The sequence below is a fragment of the Stenella coeruleoalba genome (assembly GCF_951394435.1).
Source record: "Stenella coeruleoalba genome assembly, chromosome: 1".
Lineage (NCBI taxonomy): Eukaryota > Metazoa > Chordata > Mammalia > Artiodactyla > Delphinidae > Stenella > Stenella coeruleoalba.
Window position 1 is genome coordinate 83359567 of NC_137169.1, and position 14959 is coordinate 83374525.

Here is a 14959-nt window from a genome sequence, read left to right on the forward strand (position 1 = left end):
CACAGGTTCGTGCCCCGGTCCGGGAAGATCCCACATGCCGCAGAGCGGCTGGGCCTGTGAGCCATGGCCGCTGAGCCTGCGCGTCAGGAGCCTGTGCTCCGCAACGGGAGAGGCCACAACAGTGAGAGGCCTGCGTACCGCAAAAAAAAAAAAAAAAAACCTATGTGGGGGAAAAAAAAAAGATACTTCTGAAGAATAAAAGAGCTTGACATTAGCTCAAGGATAGGCAAATGTACCAGTTAAAGTAGAAAGCTCAGATACAGACCTATACATACATGGAAACTTGATCTAACGGTGGAAGCACCACGGATCGGTGGGCAAAGGACTATTCAATAAATGGTACTGGGTCAGTAGTGGTGGCTCCTCTACTAGACACTGCAGGTCTAGAGCGTTCAGTGTTCTTGGCTGACGTGGGCTCTGCAGCAAATGTATTGATCGCTATTGATTTCTTCAGTTAGACCCTTCCTCTCCCCAGTCTGGTGAGCTCCACGGTAGGTACAAAAGATAGCTGTCAGGGACGCTGCGGGTACAAGTCCCCTTAGCTGAAGTGTAGAGAGAGACAAGAAGTGTATTCCTCCCTTTATAAGGCTTGGTCAGAAGGTGTCTCTCCGCCCTGCCTCCTGTCCGCCTAGTGTGGCTCATAGGGGTGGTCGACACAAAGGACAACAGTCATGTTCCTTCTACTGCCCTCAATGGCTCTCTTCTGCTTCTCTGCAGAAACTCTCCCCAGCTTTAGATTCACACATGAGCAGACCATTTCAGGAACGAGATAGCGTTTTTTCTCTAACAGGGGTTGCACTGCCCCAGCAGGAAAGTAACCGACAAAGGAAGGAGGTTGAATAGAGATGCTTAGTCCTATACTGTGGTGTTACTTTGATAACGAGAAAAAAATAATGGCACTTATAAAATTGAAATCTTTGGCTTTCTTATTAAAGTGCATCAAATCCAACTTACTGGGTTCTAAAGCATCATGATACACAGTACATAACAATCTTCTAAATGTTTCACTAAATCCTGACATAATTCAGCAAATAAACGGTACATACAGTGATGGACCTGGAGGGAAATATTCAATATGTATGTTAAATTAAACCTGGAGCCTCCAAATTGGGTACAATTTCAGAAAGAAGAAAAGAACACGCACACTAATAATTAGGTAAAAACAAAGATACCCACTCTGTATGTTGAAAAACAGTAAGAAATTTGTAATCCTTTGACCTTTATATTTTTTTCTAGTAGTGTATGCCACTGCTAAACTATAAGACTTTTAACATTATTCTTGTGAGAAAATTACCATCATTTTCTATAAACTCTCCAATTCTAATATATACTCTAAGATAAGAGATTAAATGACATTTTAAGTCTCTGATGCCTTGGATAAGAATTCTCAAGGCATTCTGTTCACATTGAGTGCTTTGAATTGTAAAAGAATACACAAAAGGGGCAGAGTGGGCTGTGCAGCAAAAGCGCAGGCTTCAGAGAAGACACATGTAGGTAAGTCCCACATATTTGGCAGGGCCTTGGCTGAGTTTTTTTGTCTCTGAGCCTCATTTATCTCATTTGTAAAATGAAGTTACTATTATGTTTCACCCATTACTGAAAGGATCAATTACTGGCATACTCAATAGTCTCTACTATTTTCTCCTTTCACACTTGCTAAAAGGAAAAAGTTTGTTTTGCTTTATGTCAAACAGGAGGCTTTTCCTGAAATAGTCCAGTGTACATATTTGTATAGGGATGAATACTGTCCTCCAAAAAGTCATGTCCGGGCTTCCCTGGTGGCGCAGTGGTTGAGAGTCCGCCTGCCGATGCAGGGAACATGGGTTCGCACATGTCGCAGAGCGGCTGGGCCCGTGAGCCATGGCCGTGAAGCCTGCACGTCCGGAGCCTGTGCTCCGCAATGGGAGAGGCCACAGCAGTGAGAGGCCCGCGTACCGCAAAAAAAAAAAAAAAAAAAAAAAAGCCATGTCTACCTGGAACCTATGAAAGTGACTATTTGGAAATAGGGTCTTGTAGATGTAATCAAGTTAAGATGAGGTCGTACTGGAATAGGGTGGGCCCTCAATCCAATGACTGGTGTCCTTATAAGAAGGGCCTGTGAAGACACAGGAATGGCCCTGTGACAATGCAGGGAGAGACGAGAGTAATGCTGACACAAGCCAGAAAATGCCAAGGACTGCTGGCCACCATCAGAAGCTAGGGAAAGGTGAGGAAGGATTCACCCCAGAGCCTCCAAAGAGAACACGGCCCTGCTGACACCTTAATTTTGGACTTCTAGCCTCCGGAACCATTAAAGAATAAATTTCTCTTATTTCAAGCTACCCTGTGTGTAGTACTTTGTTACAGTAGCCCTAGGAAACTAATACAGTATTGAGTCCTGAAACAGAAATGAAGGATTTTGGCTCACCTCCCACAAAGAAAAAACATACCACTTATTTCGCTACGGCTGAATAGTCATCAGCGCATTCCAAGATTGTTTGATGTAGATTTTCCAAGAACACAATTTAGTAGTGCGTTATTGAGGGATCATGTTTACAAGTGAACAAAACGTAACTAAAGCAGGCTTTAACTAACTAAAAAGGTCAGTGGAGGATGAGTTATATTAGTGGATCCTGACTTCCAAGAAACGTAAGAACCACCAAGACAGGGCCCATATGGAAGCAGCTCTGGAGTCAATGAAGGCAGGAGTCACCATCTGGTTTCCCATCTTGTTCTTCCTGTGGATGAACTTCATTCTTTTCTCTAGCTGCAGTCTGTCTTTAGCCAGCAGGTGAAAACATGACTGCTGGCAGCTTCCAAGTTTTCTTTTACAGAGTTGAACCCCTGAAGAAAGACTACTTTCATTTTCTGGGTCCCCAAGTCCAAAAAGCCTGGAGGAACACTTTGAGTGGCCTGAGCTGGTTCGCCTGTCCACTCCTGAACTACCTGTTGGAGCCCTGTGGCCGGGCAGGTACCAGAGAGAGGGATGGATGGAGACGATCTAACAAGGAACAGCTCTAGTTTCCTTCCTGATTAAGGAGTTCCACTTTTTTCAATTTACCCTAAATTCTGCTATAATGCTAAAACGAAGGGAGCAACCAGGAGCAGAGAAGTAATTTTAAAGGCAGGTACAGATAAAATTGGAAGAATAAGAAGTAGTAATAGATAAATCAAATTATCAATACACGTAATACACTGATAAAGAACTTTAACGAAGAACCAATAAGCACATGAACTGGATGCTTTCTGTAAGTATAAATAAAACAATTTTCACAGTTGGAATTACTGAGAAACAATTTTCTCTATTTAAATAATAGAAGAGAATATAAGAAATCAAGCAACCATTTTGATTTGAAGATTTATTTTAAAGCAGTTTTTATATTTGGGTAGTAAAAGAACTATATTTCATCAGCAATAAACAGTTGACTGCATTGTGTGAGCAGGGCACTGAAGGGTCATGAGATTGTTTCTAGAGAAAATTAAATTCAATACATAACTTGTAACTTTTCTTAGACATAGAAATTACCACTTACCATAGCACTGGGGTTTCTATCAGCTCGATTTCCTTCAAAAGAATTTATTTTATGGGCACTCATTTCATCAGTGTCAGCAATGATATAATGTCTAGGAGAGTAAGCATCGGACAAGTTCTCAAGCAGCCTCAGGATCTCAGTGGTATGCCCACCTGGAAAAAAATATTGGAAGGCTTGAGATTCAGAAAACGGTAATGGACACATCCATCTGACTACATTATACGAATACTATGCTTTGTGTATTTCTCAAAACACAGAAGGAATATTTGGAAATGATAATCTATGCCCTTGTATAAATACTACCTTTATATGGGGGAAGAGGATAATAAATGTATAAAAACAAAATCAGCACCAGCAGTAGGTTGTGCTACTATACTACCTGAGGAAGGTACAAAGAAGTATAAGACACAGATCCTGTTATCAAGAAGTCTGGTGGGGGGCTTCCCTGGTGGCGCAGTGGTTGGGAGTCTGCCTGCCGGTGCAGGGGACACGAGTTCGTGCCCCGGTCCAGGAGGATCCCACGTGCCGCGGAGCGGCTGGCCCCGTGAGCCATGGCCGCTGAGCCTGCGTGTGCGGAGCCTGTGCTCCGCAGCAGGAGAGGCCACAACAGTGAGAGGCCCACGTACAGCAAAAAAAAAAAAAAAAGAAGTCTGGTGGGGAAGGGACAAGACACACAGATATACAAAGAGCGACGCAAGACAGCAAGAAAAATTAAAATGGGGTTTGGGGGAGGAAACAAGCAAAAGGTTATGAAAAAACAATGTCCTAAGCATAGGGGAGATCCCTGGTAAAGGCTGAAATGACTTGAAAGGTGCAGCTAATGGACAGATATGAGTAGGGAGGCCACTGGGTGGGGGTGGGATTATTAGGACAGGAGAAGGTAAGATCTGGGATGGGTGATCAAGGCATGGTGGGAACACTGGGAAGAAAGAGGAGAGTGAAGTAAAAGGAAAGTAGGAAAGTAGGAAAGTAGGCTGGAAAATGGGAAGACAGTTGCTGAAGGTGTTGCGAAGTAACATCAGGGAGGCATGAGCACTGACTCCCAGGGCTCAGATCTTCCTAAGGAAGACTTTTGTTCAACTGCTCCTAACAGAGGTCTCAGACCTAACAGAGGTCTCAAATATTTACCAGCTTCACCCAACAACTGTGTGTTCAATTTCTGAAATTGTACAATCTCCAAAATTTTCATACTTTAATTTTAAAACCATGAATTTTAAAACCAACTGTGTTCACTGAGTTTTCCTTCGGGGGAAAAAACCCAAAAGAACATTTACCTATTACATTAACTATATACCAATTAAGCAAACCAATCAAACTCCTTAAGAATGGGCCCTATTATACCTATTTAATTTAACTGCATGATCCCCTGGCCTCAGCCAGGTTGATGTCTTTAACATTCTCTGTGTTCATCTCATTTGTTACCTCTTCCTTGTCTCTGGTCACACTACAAAGCTCCCCCGACTCACCTCCCTTACTGTTGCAAGAAAGCTTTCAATAGTGATACAGTGAACATATAGGATAATCAAACAAATTATGTGTTTTCTCCAAACGCATATATTTTCTTATAGTAGAAAGGGAATGATTACTCTCTAGATCCCAGAAGGAATTAGATATAGAAATAAAGTCATCAGAGAGTAAGTATAACAGGAATTAGAATCATGCTTCAACTTTGTAACTTGTCAGCCATCTTCTTATGCAGGGCAAGCAATTTACACATCTTATACTCATTTTATCATTTTTGTTTTTAACTTTGAAAAAGTGTGGTGGTTTGCAAAGTAGGTACTTGTTTTCAGAGCTGGAACAATTACGGATAAATCCGAACATATACATCTTCCACTGCTATTAAAACTTCATTTTACCTGCTTTAACAGTCTTTTCTTTTTTCCTTAAAAGGAAACCCTTTTCCCTTAAAAGGAAACTGAATACATTCTTTGAAAAATTAACTGTGTTACTGAATAAATAAATAATAAGAGCTTCATCTTGCATTTTACGTTTTTATTAAGACTTATCCTTTGGGAATGAAATCTTCTCAGTTCTATCTTAAAGTATATCCAGAATCCAATCACTTCTCACCACCTCTTTTGCTAGCACCCTGCTCCAAACCACATCACTCTCACATGGATTATGACCAAAGCTTCCTGGCCTGTTCCCCTCTCTGCACTTGTCCATTCAAGTGTCCACTTGAGTCCACTCTCAACACAGCCTCTAGACTGATCTTCTTAAAAAGAGTTGATCAAATTATTTACCTCTGCTCAAAACCCTCCAAGGGCTCCCCTTCTCATATGGAATAAAAGCCTTTTTGTAAGCTGACCCTTATTGTTACCTCTTGGACCTCATCTGCTTCTTCTCCCCTTACTCAGTCTACTCCAGCCACTCCGGCCTCCTTGCTGTTGGGTACCTGTCATCTCCCCAGGGAGGCTTTGCCTGACAATTCTGATGAAAATGCAACTTTCTTCCTCCTCGCCTCTTCCTAACCCACATTTTTCAAACTGGAAACAGAAGACTCAGTGAGGTTAACTAATTTGCACAAGATCATCAAATTAGTAAGTGGCAGAGATGTGATTCAACTCTGGTGTTACGTTCATTTAAAGGCACATGGTCCTAACCTCTGCATGGTAGGAAGCAGTGGAGTAGTGCCAACAGCTCTGTAGAGCAGGGTTTAAAATACCCTTCCGCGATCTGCATGGGGCTTGCCTCCCCACATCCAACTCAGTACAATAGTGCCCTCGCACCTCTGGTCATCCCAAGTGCTATGGCCTTCTTTTCACACCCTCCCATCCCTCAACGCCCCAGCTCCCCCTTGTCTGGCTACTTCTTAGTCATCTTTCAAGTCTCAGTTTAGACATCACGACTTCCAGGAAGCTTCCTGTCTCAAGTTCAGAAAAAGTGGCGCCCAGCGTGAACTTCCTCAGCAGTGTTAACTTCCCAGGTTATAGCATTTATTGTGGCAAGTACCCATTCTGCTTTTCGTTTTCTATTCTCCATTTCATTCACTGCTGTGTCCTCACAGCTTTCACACTGCTTGGGACATAGTCAGTACGCCGCGGCAAGTCGTATTCGTCAGTTTTGTTATTTCCAGGGCTTAGCTTAGTGCCTGACCTCCCCTATGGCTCAAAATACATTAAGTGAATAAAGTAATGAATTACACGCGAACGTAAGTTTAGACCATTTGCTAATACTTATAAATATTATGCTATCCGGATGCAATCTCCTGGCATTTCTGAACGTACACAGCATGTATATGTATCGCTCTGTCAGAGCTGTCCATTTAAAGCGGTACGCCTACAGAGCTGGCCCACTCCGTTTGGATTGTATTACCTGATTGCACAGGTTGTTGTTCACCACCCAGCACAATATCCTGAAGTGTGTATTGTTCTCCCGTTAGTAGGTAATTGTTTCTATACTTGTGGGTTTTGTATATGTATATTTATAAATGTGACAATTCGCTTTGTCTCGCTTATCATGTAGTATTCGTGATTCCTAAATTATCCCAAATGCCTAGATTAATAATGCAAAACAGCAGTTTTTATTCAGGCAAATTGCATGTTAGCATCACGGGCTTCTGTGTCCTCTCTGTTCACTAATAATTTGTTAGAAAAATATACGCTACAGAGACGCTTAATTACAGACAAGTGTAAGTAACTCATTTGTTATTAAAGACGCGGCCTGGGCCACATCAACAACAGACCAGCATTTTGCCCAGCCTGGGCTGACCCGCTCCAGTCCCGCAGAGAAACTACAAATCTCAGCATGCAACGCTGCACAAAGCGCTAGGGGTCCTGCGAACAGCGCCGCGGTGGACTCTGGGGTTTGTAGTACCCGACCCGAGCCCGCCAGTCGCCGCCCGGATACTCACCGGACCCAGCCACCACCAAGAGGCTGAGAGACCGCCGGGGCACAGCGGCGCGGGGACGCAGCACTACCCATAGCCGCACTGCCAGCAGCACGGCCACGGCTCCTGCCGCCGCCGCGAGGATAAGGGTGCCACCCATTCGAAGACAAGACGCATGCGTGCTATCCCCCGACGCCGGCCGCAGGAGCGGTGAAAGTTCAAAACTACGGGCGCTGCGGAGACCCAAACTCGAAGTGTGAGCCCCTTGGTGGGCGGGGCTTGTTGGCGGTGGGAGGAGTTCAGGGCCAGAGGCGGAAGCCTGGCCTCTGACCACCCCGCTGGGTGCCCCGCGGGAGTCTGCGCACGTACAGCCCATGCGTAAACTGAAATTCGCGGATTAAAGCGGTGGAGGAGTTTTGGTTTCGATTCGTGAGGAGGTGAGGCCAGCTGGGCGCCCTAAAAAGGACCTACGAAGTTAGCAGGTGTTCCAAATTAACCAACTTTGTGAATTCCACCTGAGGCCAGTGGCATACGTCGCCTTTTTTTTTTTTTTGGTGCCAAGGGAAATGTTTCTGTTGCACAGGTACTGAAAGTGCTTGCCAGTGAAAGGTACCTTAGTACAAAAAATTGAATTTCGGGTTCTCATCCAATTCTCCTCTTTCCCAGGCACTCATATTTTTAATTTTTCTAGTCTTTTTCACATATCTCAGTGTGACCAGAGTAGCCAGCTGAGGGTGATCACCTCTAGTTACACCATGTTCCTGAGAGCAGTGGAAGTTCAGTGGCTCAAGGTAGTGAGATAGAGAATCGTCCTATTCAGTTAATTTTACCGCAAAGGCAACACCTCCCCCAATCCCAATTTTGCTTATTTTTATGTTTACTTAATCCACATTGTAGCAATATAAAAAGGCTGAGATTAGAGAAGCCCCTTCACCCCAAGTGTAATTTGCCTTCAGTCCCCAATGGACCTGTAGGTTAGATAGGACAAGTATACAGATGAGTAAACAAGTCCAGAAAGGTGAAACAGCTTGCTCAAGTGAAATAGTGGCAGATGTAGATTTAGAAACTGGAAACCCTAACTGCTGCTGCATAGCAATTTACGCCATGTATTCCTTTGCCAAATTCAAACTTCCTTGATTTTCAAACTTGCTTAGATCCTAGAATGTGCTTTTAAAAATGCAGCCTTGGGCTTCCCTGGTGGTGCAGTTGTTAAGAAGCCACCTGCCCATGCAGGGGACATGGGTTTGAGCCCTGGTTCGGGAAAATCCCGCATGCCGCGGAGCAACTAAGCCTGCGAGCCACAACTACTGAAGCCCGGGCGCCTAGAGCCCGTGCTCCGCAACAAGAGAAGCCACCCCAATGAGAAGCCCGCGCACTGCAATGAAGAGTAGCCCCTGCTAGCCACAACTAAAGAAAGCCCGCACGCAGCAACGAAGACCCAACACAGCCAAAAATAAAATAACTAAATTTATATATAAAAAAAGAATGCAGCCTCTCAGGGTACAATAGGGAGCTCCTGAATCAGAATCTCCAGGGGAGAGGGCTGAGATCAGCTCCTCTAACCAATGTGTCTATTTCTATCAGCAGGCAAGTTTGGGAGACATTTAGGTACTTTGTAGCATCATTTTCTGGCTAATGGACTTCACATACTTCCTGTATTCTATCAAATCCTCTTAACCCTATATCCTCACAATAACGTTATAAGGTGAATATTATTCCCCTCTTTACAGGTAAAGAAAAGGATTCTATAAAAGTTAAATGATTTGCCTAAGGTTAGCTAGTGGGGAATTCCCTGGCAGTCTAATGGTTAGGACTCGGCGCTTCCACTGCAGGGGGCACAGGTTCCATCCCTGGTCAGGGAACTAAGATCCTGCATGGTGTTAGTAAGTGGTGGAGAAATTTTATAATTGTGGGCTTAGAAGTCAATGCTTCTCAAATTTTGATGGAATCAGAATCCCCTGGGCTTACAAATACGTAGTTGCAAGTCCAGAGGTAGGGCCTCTGGCGCAGTATGAAAAACAGTTTAAGAATATTACAAAAGATGTAGTTTTATTTCATCTGCCCACTCTGCCATTCCCAGCAATGGCTTCAGCCTAAGACTCTCTCCCATCATACTTTTAGAAGAAGACATTAGTTGTCTCAGAAATTTACATCCAGGCAGGGCAGTCTCCAGATTTCAAGAGGTTATCTTGTCCTTGGATCTTTTTTTTAAGAGTGAGGAAACCTTTTCCAGAACCTCCCACAGCAGACTTTCACTCCTTTTGGCCAAATTTTATCACTTGCCCCTTCATAAAAGGAATGAGACCACAAATCTGGCTGAGGTAGGGTGGAGGATGACATACAACTCACCTGTGGTACCTGGCTGTTTGGTGGAGGGTGGGTACTGAACAAAACAGGCATTCTCCTGGAGAGGAGGATGTTGGGGGAGGGTGGAGGAAAGATCATTGCTGGGTAGGCAAATAATAGTGTTTGGATTGCTGCAAAGGTAATGCATCTGAGCTGGTGTTGTAAACTGACACAGACAATGCAGATGTTTGGCATATTAATAATGTTAGTCTCTAGGCCCCAAAAGATACCCCTGCATTCCCTAGTACCCATCCCCTCACTACTGTCATTACCTGCGTCTGTACGAAATAGCAGTTTGACCACACTTCGTTGTAGATGGAATGAATGGGGAGTGATCAAGCATTTTAGTGGCTGCCAGTAAATGCAGAGAGTCAAAGAGGGTGGAATAGCAGACATCGTTCGGAGTTATTGGTTGAGTTATTTTGAATTAAGTCTAGGATCAAACTGTTCAGTGTTCCTGACAAGGAAGTTGAGGACTGCAGGGAGGAGCTGGGTGGCAGGTGGAGACAGGAACACAGTTGGGAACTCCTGAACACAATAAATCAGGAGTGTTTTATTCACCCACAAATTGCTGGGTGAGCTGAGTCCTGGGCTGTGACAGGCACGGAATATAATTAAGAGGTGAATAATATGTACTGGATTAATCAGAAAAGGCAGGACTGAACAGGACGAAGCAACTAAAATTTCTCTTGGGGAGGTAAGTTGCACAGACAGTGCAGCTAACAAATGTACAGAGTTAAATTATACTGTGTGAAAAGCATGAAAATGTATTAATAATGGATAAACTGAATAATAGTATTGAGCCATACCAATCGTAAGTAAAGTCTGCCTGAGAAGTGATTTTTATTATCTTCTTAAATCAATTTTCTGAAGTTTCTGTGACAAGTATTATTCATGAATATTTTTAAAATTAAGATTATTTTGCACTATTGAATGGAGTTGTACTTGTTAATTTAGTCAGCATATTTAATGAGCACCTGCTATGTGCTAGATTTAGGTGCAGGGGATCTTGTATGACAGTAGTAGTCCAGACTAAAACCTTAGACGAGGAAGATGACAGTGGAAGGTAGAAGAGGGTAGATTTGAGATATATTTTATGGATAGAGTCAGTAAGACTCGTTGACGGATTAGATATTGGGAATCAAAGTGGCTCTTAGATTTTTGGCTTCAAAACTGGCTGGATGGTGTCATTTGCTCAGACTAGACAGACAGGAAGAGAAACAAGGTTTTGTGAGCAGAGAAAGGGGAGGAGATGATGAAAGTGAAGTGTTCTGTTTTGGATATTAGTTTGAATAACCTGTTAAACATCCAAGTAGTTGTGTCAAATAGGCAGTTTATGTATAAATCTGAAGTGTGGGTTAGAGCTAGAGGTATAAATTTAGAATTCAGCATATAGATGGTATTTAAAGCCATGGGACTGGGTGAGATCACCTGGGGAGGGAATTTAGGTCAGTCCTGTCCAACAGAAGTTTCTGCAATGATGGAAATGTTTTGTGTCCATGTTGTCCACTAGACACATGGCCTGCTGAGCACTTGAAATGTGGCTAGTGCTATGGAGGAACTGAATTTTAATTTTATTTCATTTACATTATTTTAAATTTAAATACACTGGCATTAGCCAATGGCTAATGTATTGGATAGCTTAGGATAGAGAAGAGTCTGGGGTCATTAATATTTAGAGGTCTAGTCAAGAAGACTGGGCCAGCGAAGAAGATGGAGAAGAAAAAGCCAGGAAGATAGGAGGAGAATCAGGAGATAATGGTGTCCACAAAAACCACAGGAGGAAAATGATTCAAGAATGGGAGTGCAGTTAGCTATGTCATATGCTGCTGATACGTGGCATTAGGTGACTTGGGAACAAATTAGTCACTGGGGAACTAAACAGGAGCAGCATTACCATGGAAGGGTGGTTGTGGAAGGCAGATAGAAATGGGCAGAGGAGAGAATGGGAGATGAAGAGAAGCAGTGTCTGTAGACAGTCATTTCAAGTTTTTCTTTGGAGGGGAATGGAAAAATTGGATGGAAAATATGGGAGAATTTGTAATCAAGGAAACATTTTTTTTTAAGATAGGAGTTAACTGACATATTTATTTGATGTTAAAAATGATCCAATAAAGGGAAATTGATTTAGGTGAGAAAAAAATATTTATCTTAAACATGAAAAGAGTTGGAATCTTGAGCACAAGGGGAGCAGTTGGGCTTTGATAGGAGGGACCCTTATTCCACGGTAACAGAATGGAGGGCAGGGTTATGGATGCAGGTCCTGGGAGGTTTGTAGAATTGGCAGTGAATAGATAAGGGTGTGGAGACTGGGGGTACAGAAGAGTATGAGACGCTCAAGAAGAAAGAAGGTATGAAGTAATCACCTTGAAGAGTAATTGGCATACTCACCAGGATCAGCCTAGGATTTCGGGGCAGATTGGTATGCCCGTTTGTAGCTTGTGATAACAAATATAGAGAGAAACCAGTCGGCGTGATTTTATGTCTTTTCCCCCCACTGGAAAAGGCAGACAGTTGGCTTTAACCACAGTTAGATTTTTGACAGCTGACTACATAAGAGAGAAGGTTCTTTTCAAGGGAGTGAGGTCCATGGAATTTCCTCTTGACATAGTGGAAAGTGAAGACAGGGGAGTGGAGGTGGGACAGTGGATGAATCGTGGAAGAGTATAAGGCCAGTGGACTGGAGGCCTAAAGAAAGTTGAAAACTTGCAATGAAAAACTAGAGTCAGTGAACTATAGATATAAGAGGTGGTGATCAGAGAGTGGGATGCTTGAAGTAAATATTGTGTTATTGCTGGTGGTAGTATTTAGGGTATGACAATAGGAATGGATGAAAAAGATCATTAGGGGTCACTAAGGGGTAGAGAGGAAGAAAATGAGCTAGGAACTCAAGTCTTCAAAGAGAGGTTGAAAGATGACAGCAACCAAAAAGAGCATTGATTATAAGCTAGATAGGTTCCATTTGTCCTTCCAGATCCATGTTTCTCCACCCCACTCAGTGCCATGGGAGCCCAAACCTGGATTAAATCAACGGGTTTCCTTGCTCTCTGGTTCTGGTTGGGTTTGGCCAAGGGGGATCCTCAGCAAATTGGATGGAGAGAGGCTGTGCCCCTGAACTGAAGATTTCTGCTCTTCAGTGTGGCCTTCTCTACACATCTCTCTCCTTCTGGGTCCCAGAGCTCCCTTTCCTTGTTCCCTCAGGCTAGGGGTGGTAACAGTTCCGTTGTTACTAACCCTGAGTCACTGTATGATCCCTTGTGCCTTCCCTACCTCATTCACACCTTTGTAAATACAGTTGACCCTTGAATCGCACGAGGTTGAACTCTGGGCATCCACTTATACATGAAGTTTTTTCAATAGTAAATACTTCAGGACTACATGATCTGTGGTTGGTTGAATTTGTGGATGCAGGAACCGTGGATGGAACCACAGATACGGAGGAACCATGGATATGGAGGGCCGACTATAAATGATGCTAGGATTCTCCACTGCACAGAAGGTTGGCACCTCCAACCCCTGAGTTGTTCAAGGGTCAGCTGCAGTCCCTTTAGTAAATCATCCTCAAATTAACCTAATGCACGTGTGCCATCTGTATCCCGTTAGGGATGCTGATACAGGGTGGTACAACTGCATGACCAGAACTTCAAAGGAGCTGGGGTTTTGGAAAGAAGAAGGAGAAAGCTACAAGTGGTTTGGAAGCAGTGATAGGGGTCAAGAGAGGTACTTTCCCCACCTCCCATGGGGGTGTGAGAATCAAATGGCCACTATTTGAGAAACATATTGAGGAAATGTGGGAGAGCAAGGGTTCAGCTTATGCAGCAAAGTGGAGAAGACATTCAGAAAGAAGCTGAAGATATAGAGGAAGTTTGCAGATACAGATCAGGAGGTCCAGAGGTGCAGTGAAAGTGTTTGGAAAGGTGGTGAGGAATGCGAGTTGGGGCAGATTGGGGCATTTACAAGTAACTACAGAGATAAGAATCAGGATGATACTGGCTCATCTGGGAGCCTTCTGGGGATTGAAGTAAACAGGGGTGAGGGCAGGCTCTCAGTTCAGTTCCATTAGTACCTGTTATGTGCTGCACCCAGGGTCGGGGCAGGGACAGTGGTAAGGCAGTTGACAGTTAACACCCAAGCAGTGATTTAACAGTGATCCTGGCTATATGAACTGTGTACCTCTTACCAGAGCCTCCTAAAGCAAAGTCACCTTCTCACGCTCTCATGGGCTGCCTGGGAGGGTAGGCTGCTAGGAAGCCTGGCAGCTAGGCTGTTCCCACCAGAGTTCAACAATCTTCAGTCCTAAGGAGCGTGGTAAAGAAAAGTGAAGCTTTTCTGCAAGAGCCAGGGAGACCCACTTTGATCAGCATCATGTTTGCCCATGATAAGGTAGGATAAAGTTGGAAGGGAGTTCTTCGTCTGGGCCAGAGACAGAGCTGTGGCCACCAGGACTGATGGTTGTATGCTTTAACATTAAAGATCTTCTGGAAGGTTGGGTAGGATGGGTGACAGAAATTGTGCCAGTAGAACCCAAATATCTGAATTATAGCCAAGACTTTTTTTTCCTTGTCAAGTATACTTTATATATATTTAAGTCAAGACCTTTTCCTGGTTGAAGCCACTTCCTAGGACTCCTTGAATACTAACCCTTGAAGGCCATTATATAATCCTTAACCGGCATTTTACTGTGTGCTTACTATATGCTAAGCGCTGAGAACATGATTTAACTTATCTAATGCTCACAACACCCCCATGTGGTAGGCATTATGATGATCCCCATTTTGCCAATAACAGAGAGATCCCATCATTTGCTCCGAGTCACAAAGCTAGGACTCGGTAGTCAGGATTCAGAAAAGCTCCCTACAGTATCATTAAATGTATTTATTGTATATTTACACCAGCTTTTGTGCTATATATTAAAGAAAGAAAGATAGAAATATAGTATCATTTACTATGCCCAACTTTTCATTTATAAAATTAGAACTAAATAGGAGGGAGAGGATTTTGAAAAGTGGCTCTTTCACAAGCCAGTCAAGAATTGCTCTTCTGTTTTCTAGCTTTTTCTCCAAGTACATTAAAAAAGGATACTAGATTAGACAGATAGATAGATAGACATATGTATGCCTCTCTCTCTCTCCCTCCATATAGTTTATATAAATATATACATGTACATATAAATATATATATATATATCTTGATTCAAGCCTTGTTTAAGATGAATTTACAGTGAAATTACTAGACATGCTAATTTTGTTCTTTCACTTTATGTCCATTT

At 43.2% G+C, this 14959-nt stretch overlaps 2 protein-coding genes across 3 annotated transcripts in view; one reads left to right on the top strand and one right to left on the bottom strand.

Annotated features, from left to right (window-relative positions):
- ALG14 (ALG14 UDP-N-acetylglucosaminyltransferase subunit) overlaps positions 1 to 7911 on the bottom strand; it is a 108857-nt gene extending 100946 nt beyond the window's left edge. For both annotated transcript variants that reach the window (XM_079925301.1, XM_079925302.1), the window contains exons 1-2: positions 7369 to 7911; positions 3513 to 3664 (exon numbers count right to left, since the gene is read on the bottom strand). In XM_079925301.1, coding sequence (XP_079781427.1) covers positions 3513 to 3664; positions 7369 to 7720 — 504 coding nt within the window. In that variant the 5' untranslated portion in view covers positions 7721 to 7911. The remainder of the gene's footprint in view (positions 1 to 3512; positions 3665 to 7368) is intronic.
- Positions 7910 to 14959, top strand: part of LOC307188415 (TLC domain-containing protein 4-like) — a 105598-nt gene continuing 98548 nt past the window's right edge. The window contains exon 1 of the mRNA XM_079925469.1: positions 7910 to 7953. The gene's annotated coding sequence lies outside the window, so the exon portion shown is untranslated. The remainder of the gene's footprint in view (positions 7954 to 14959) is intronic.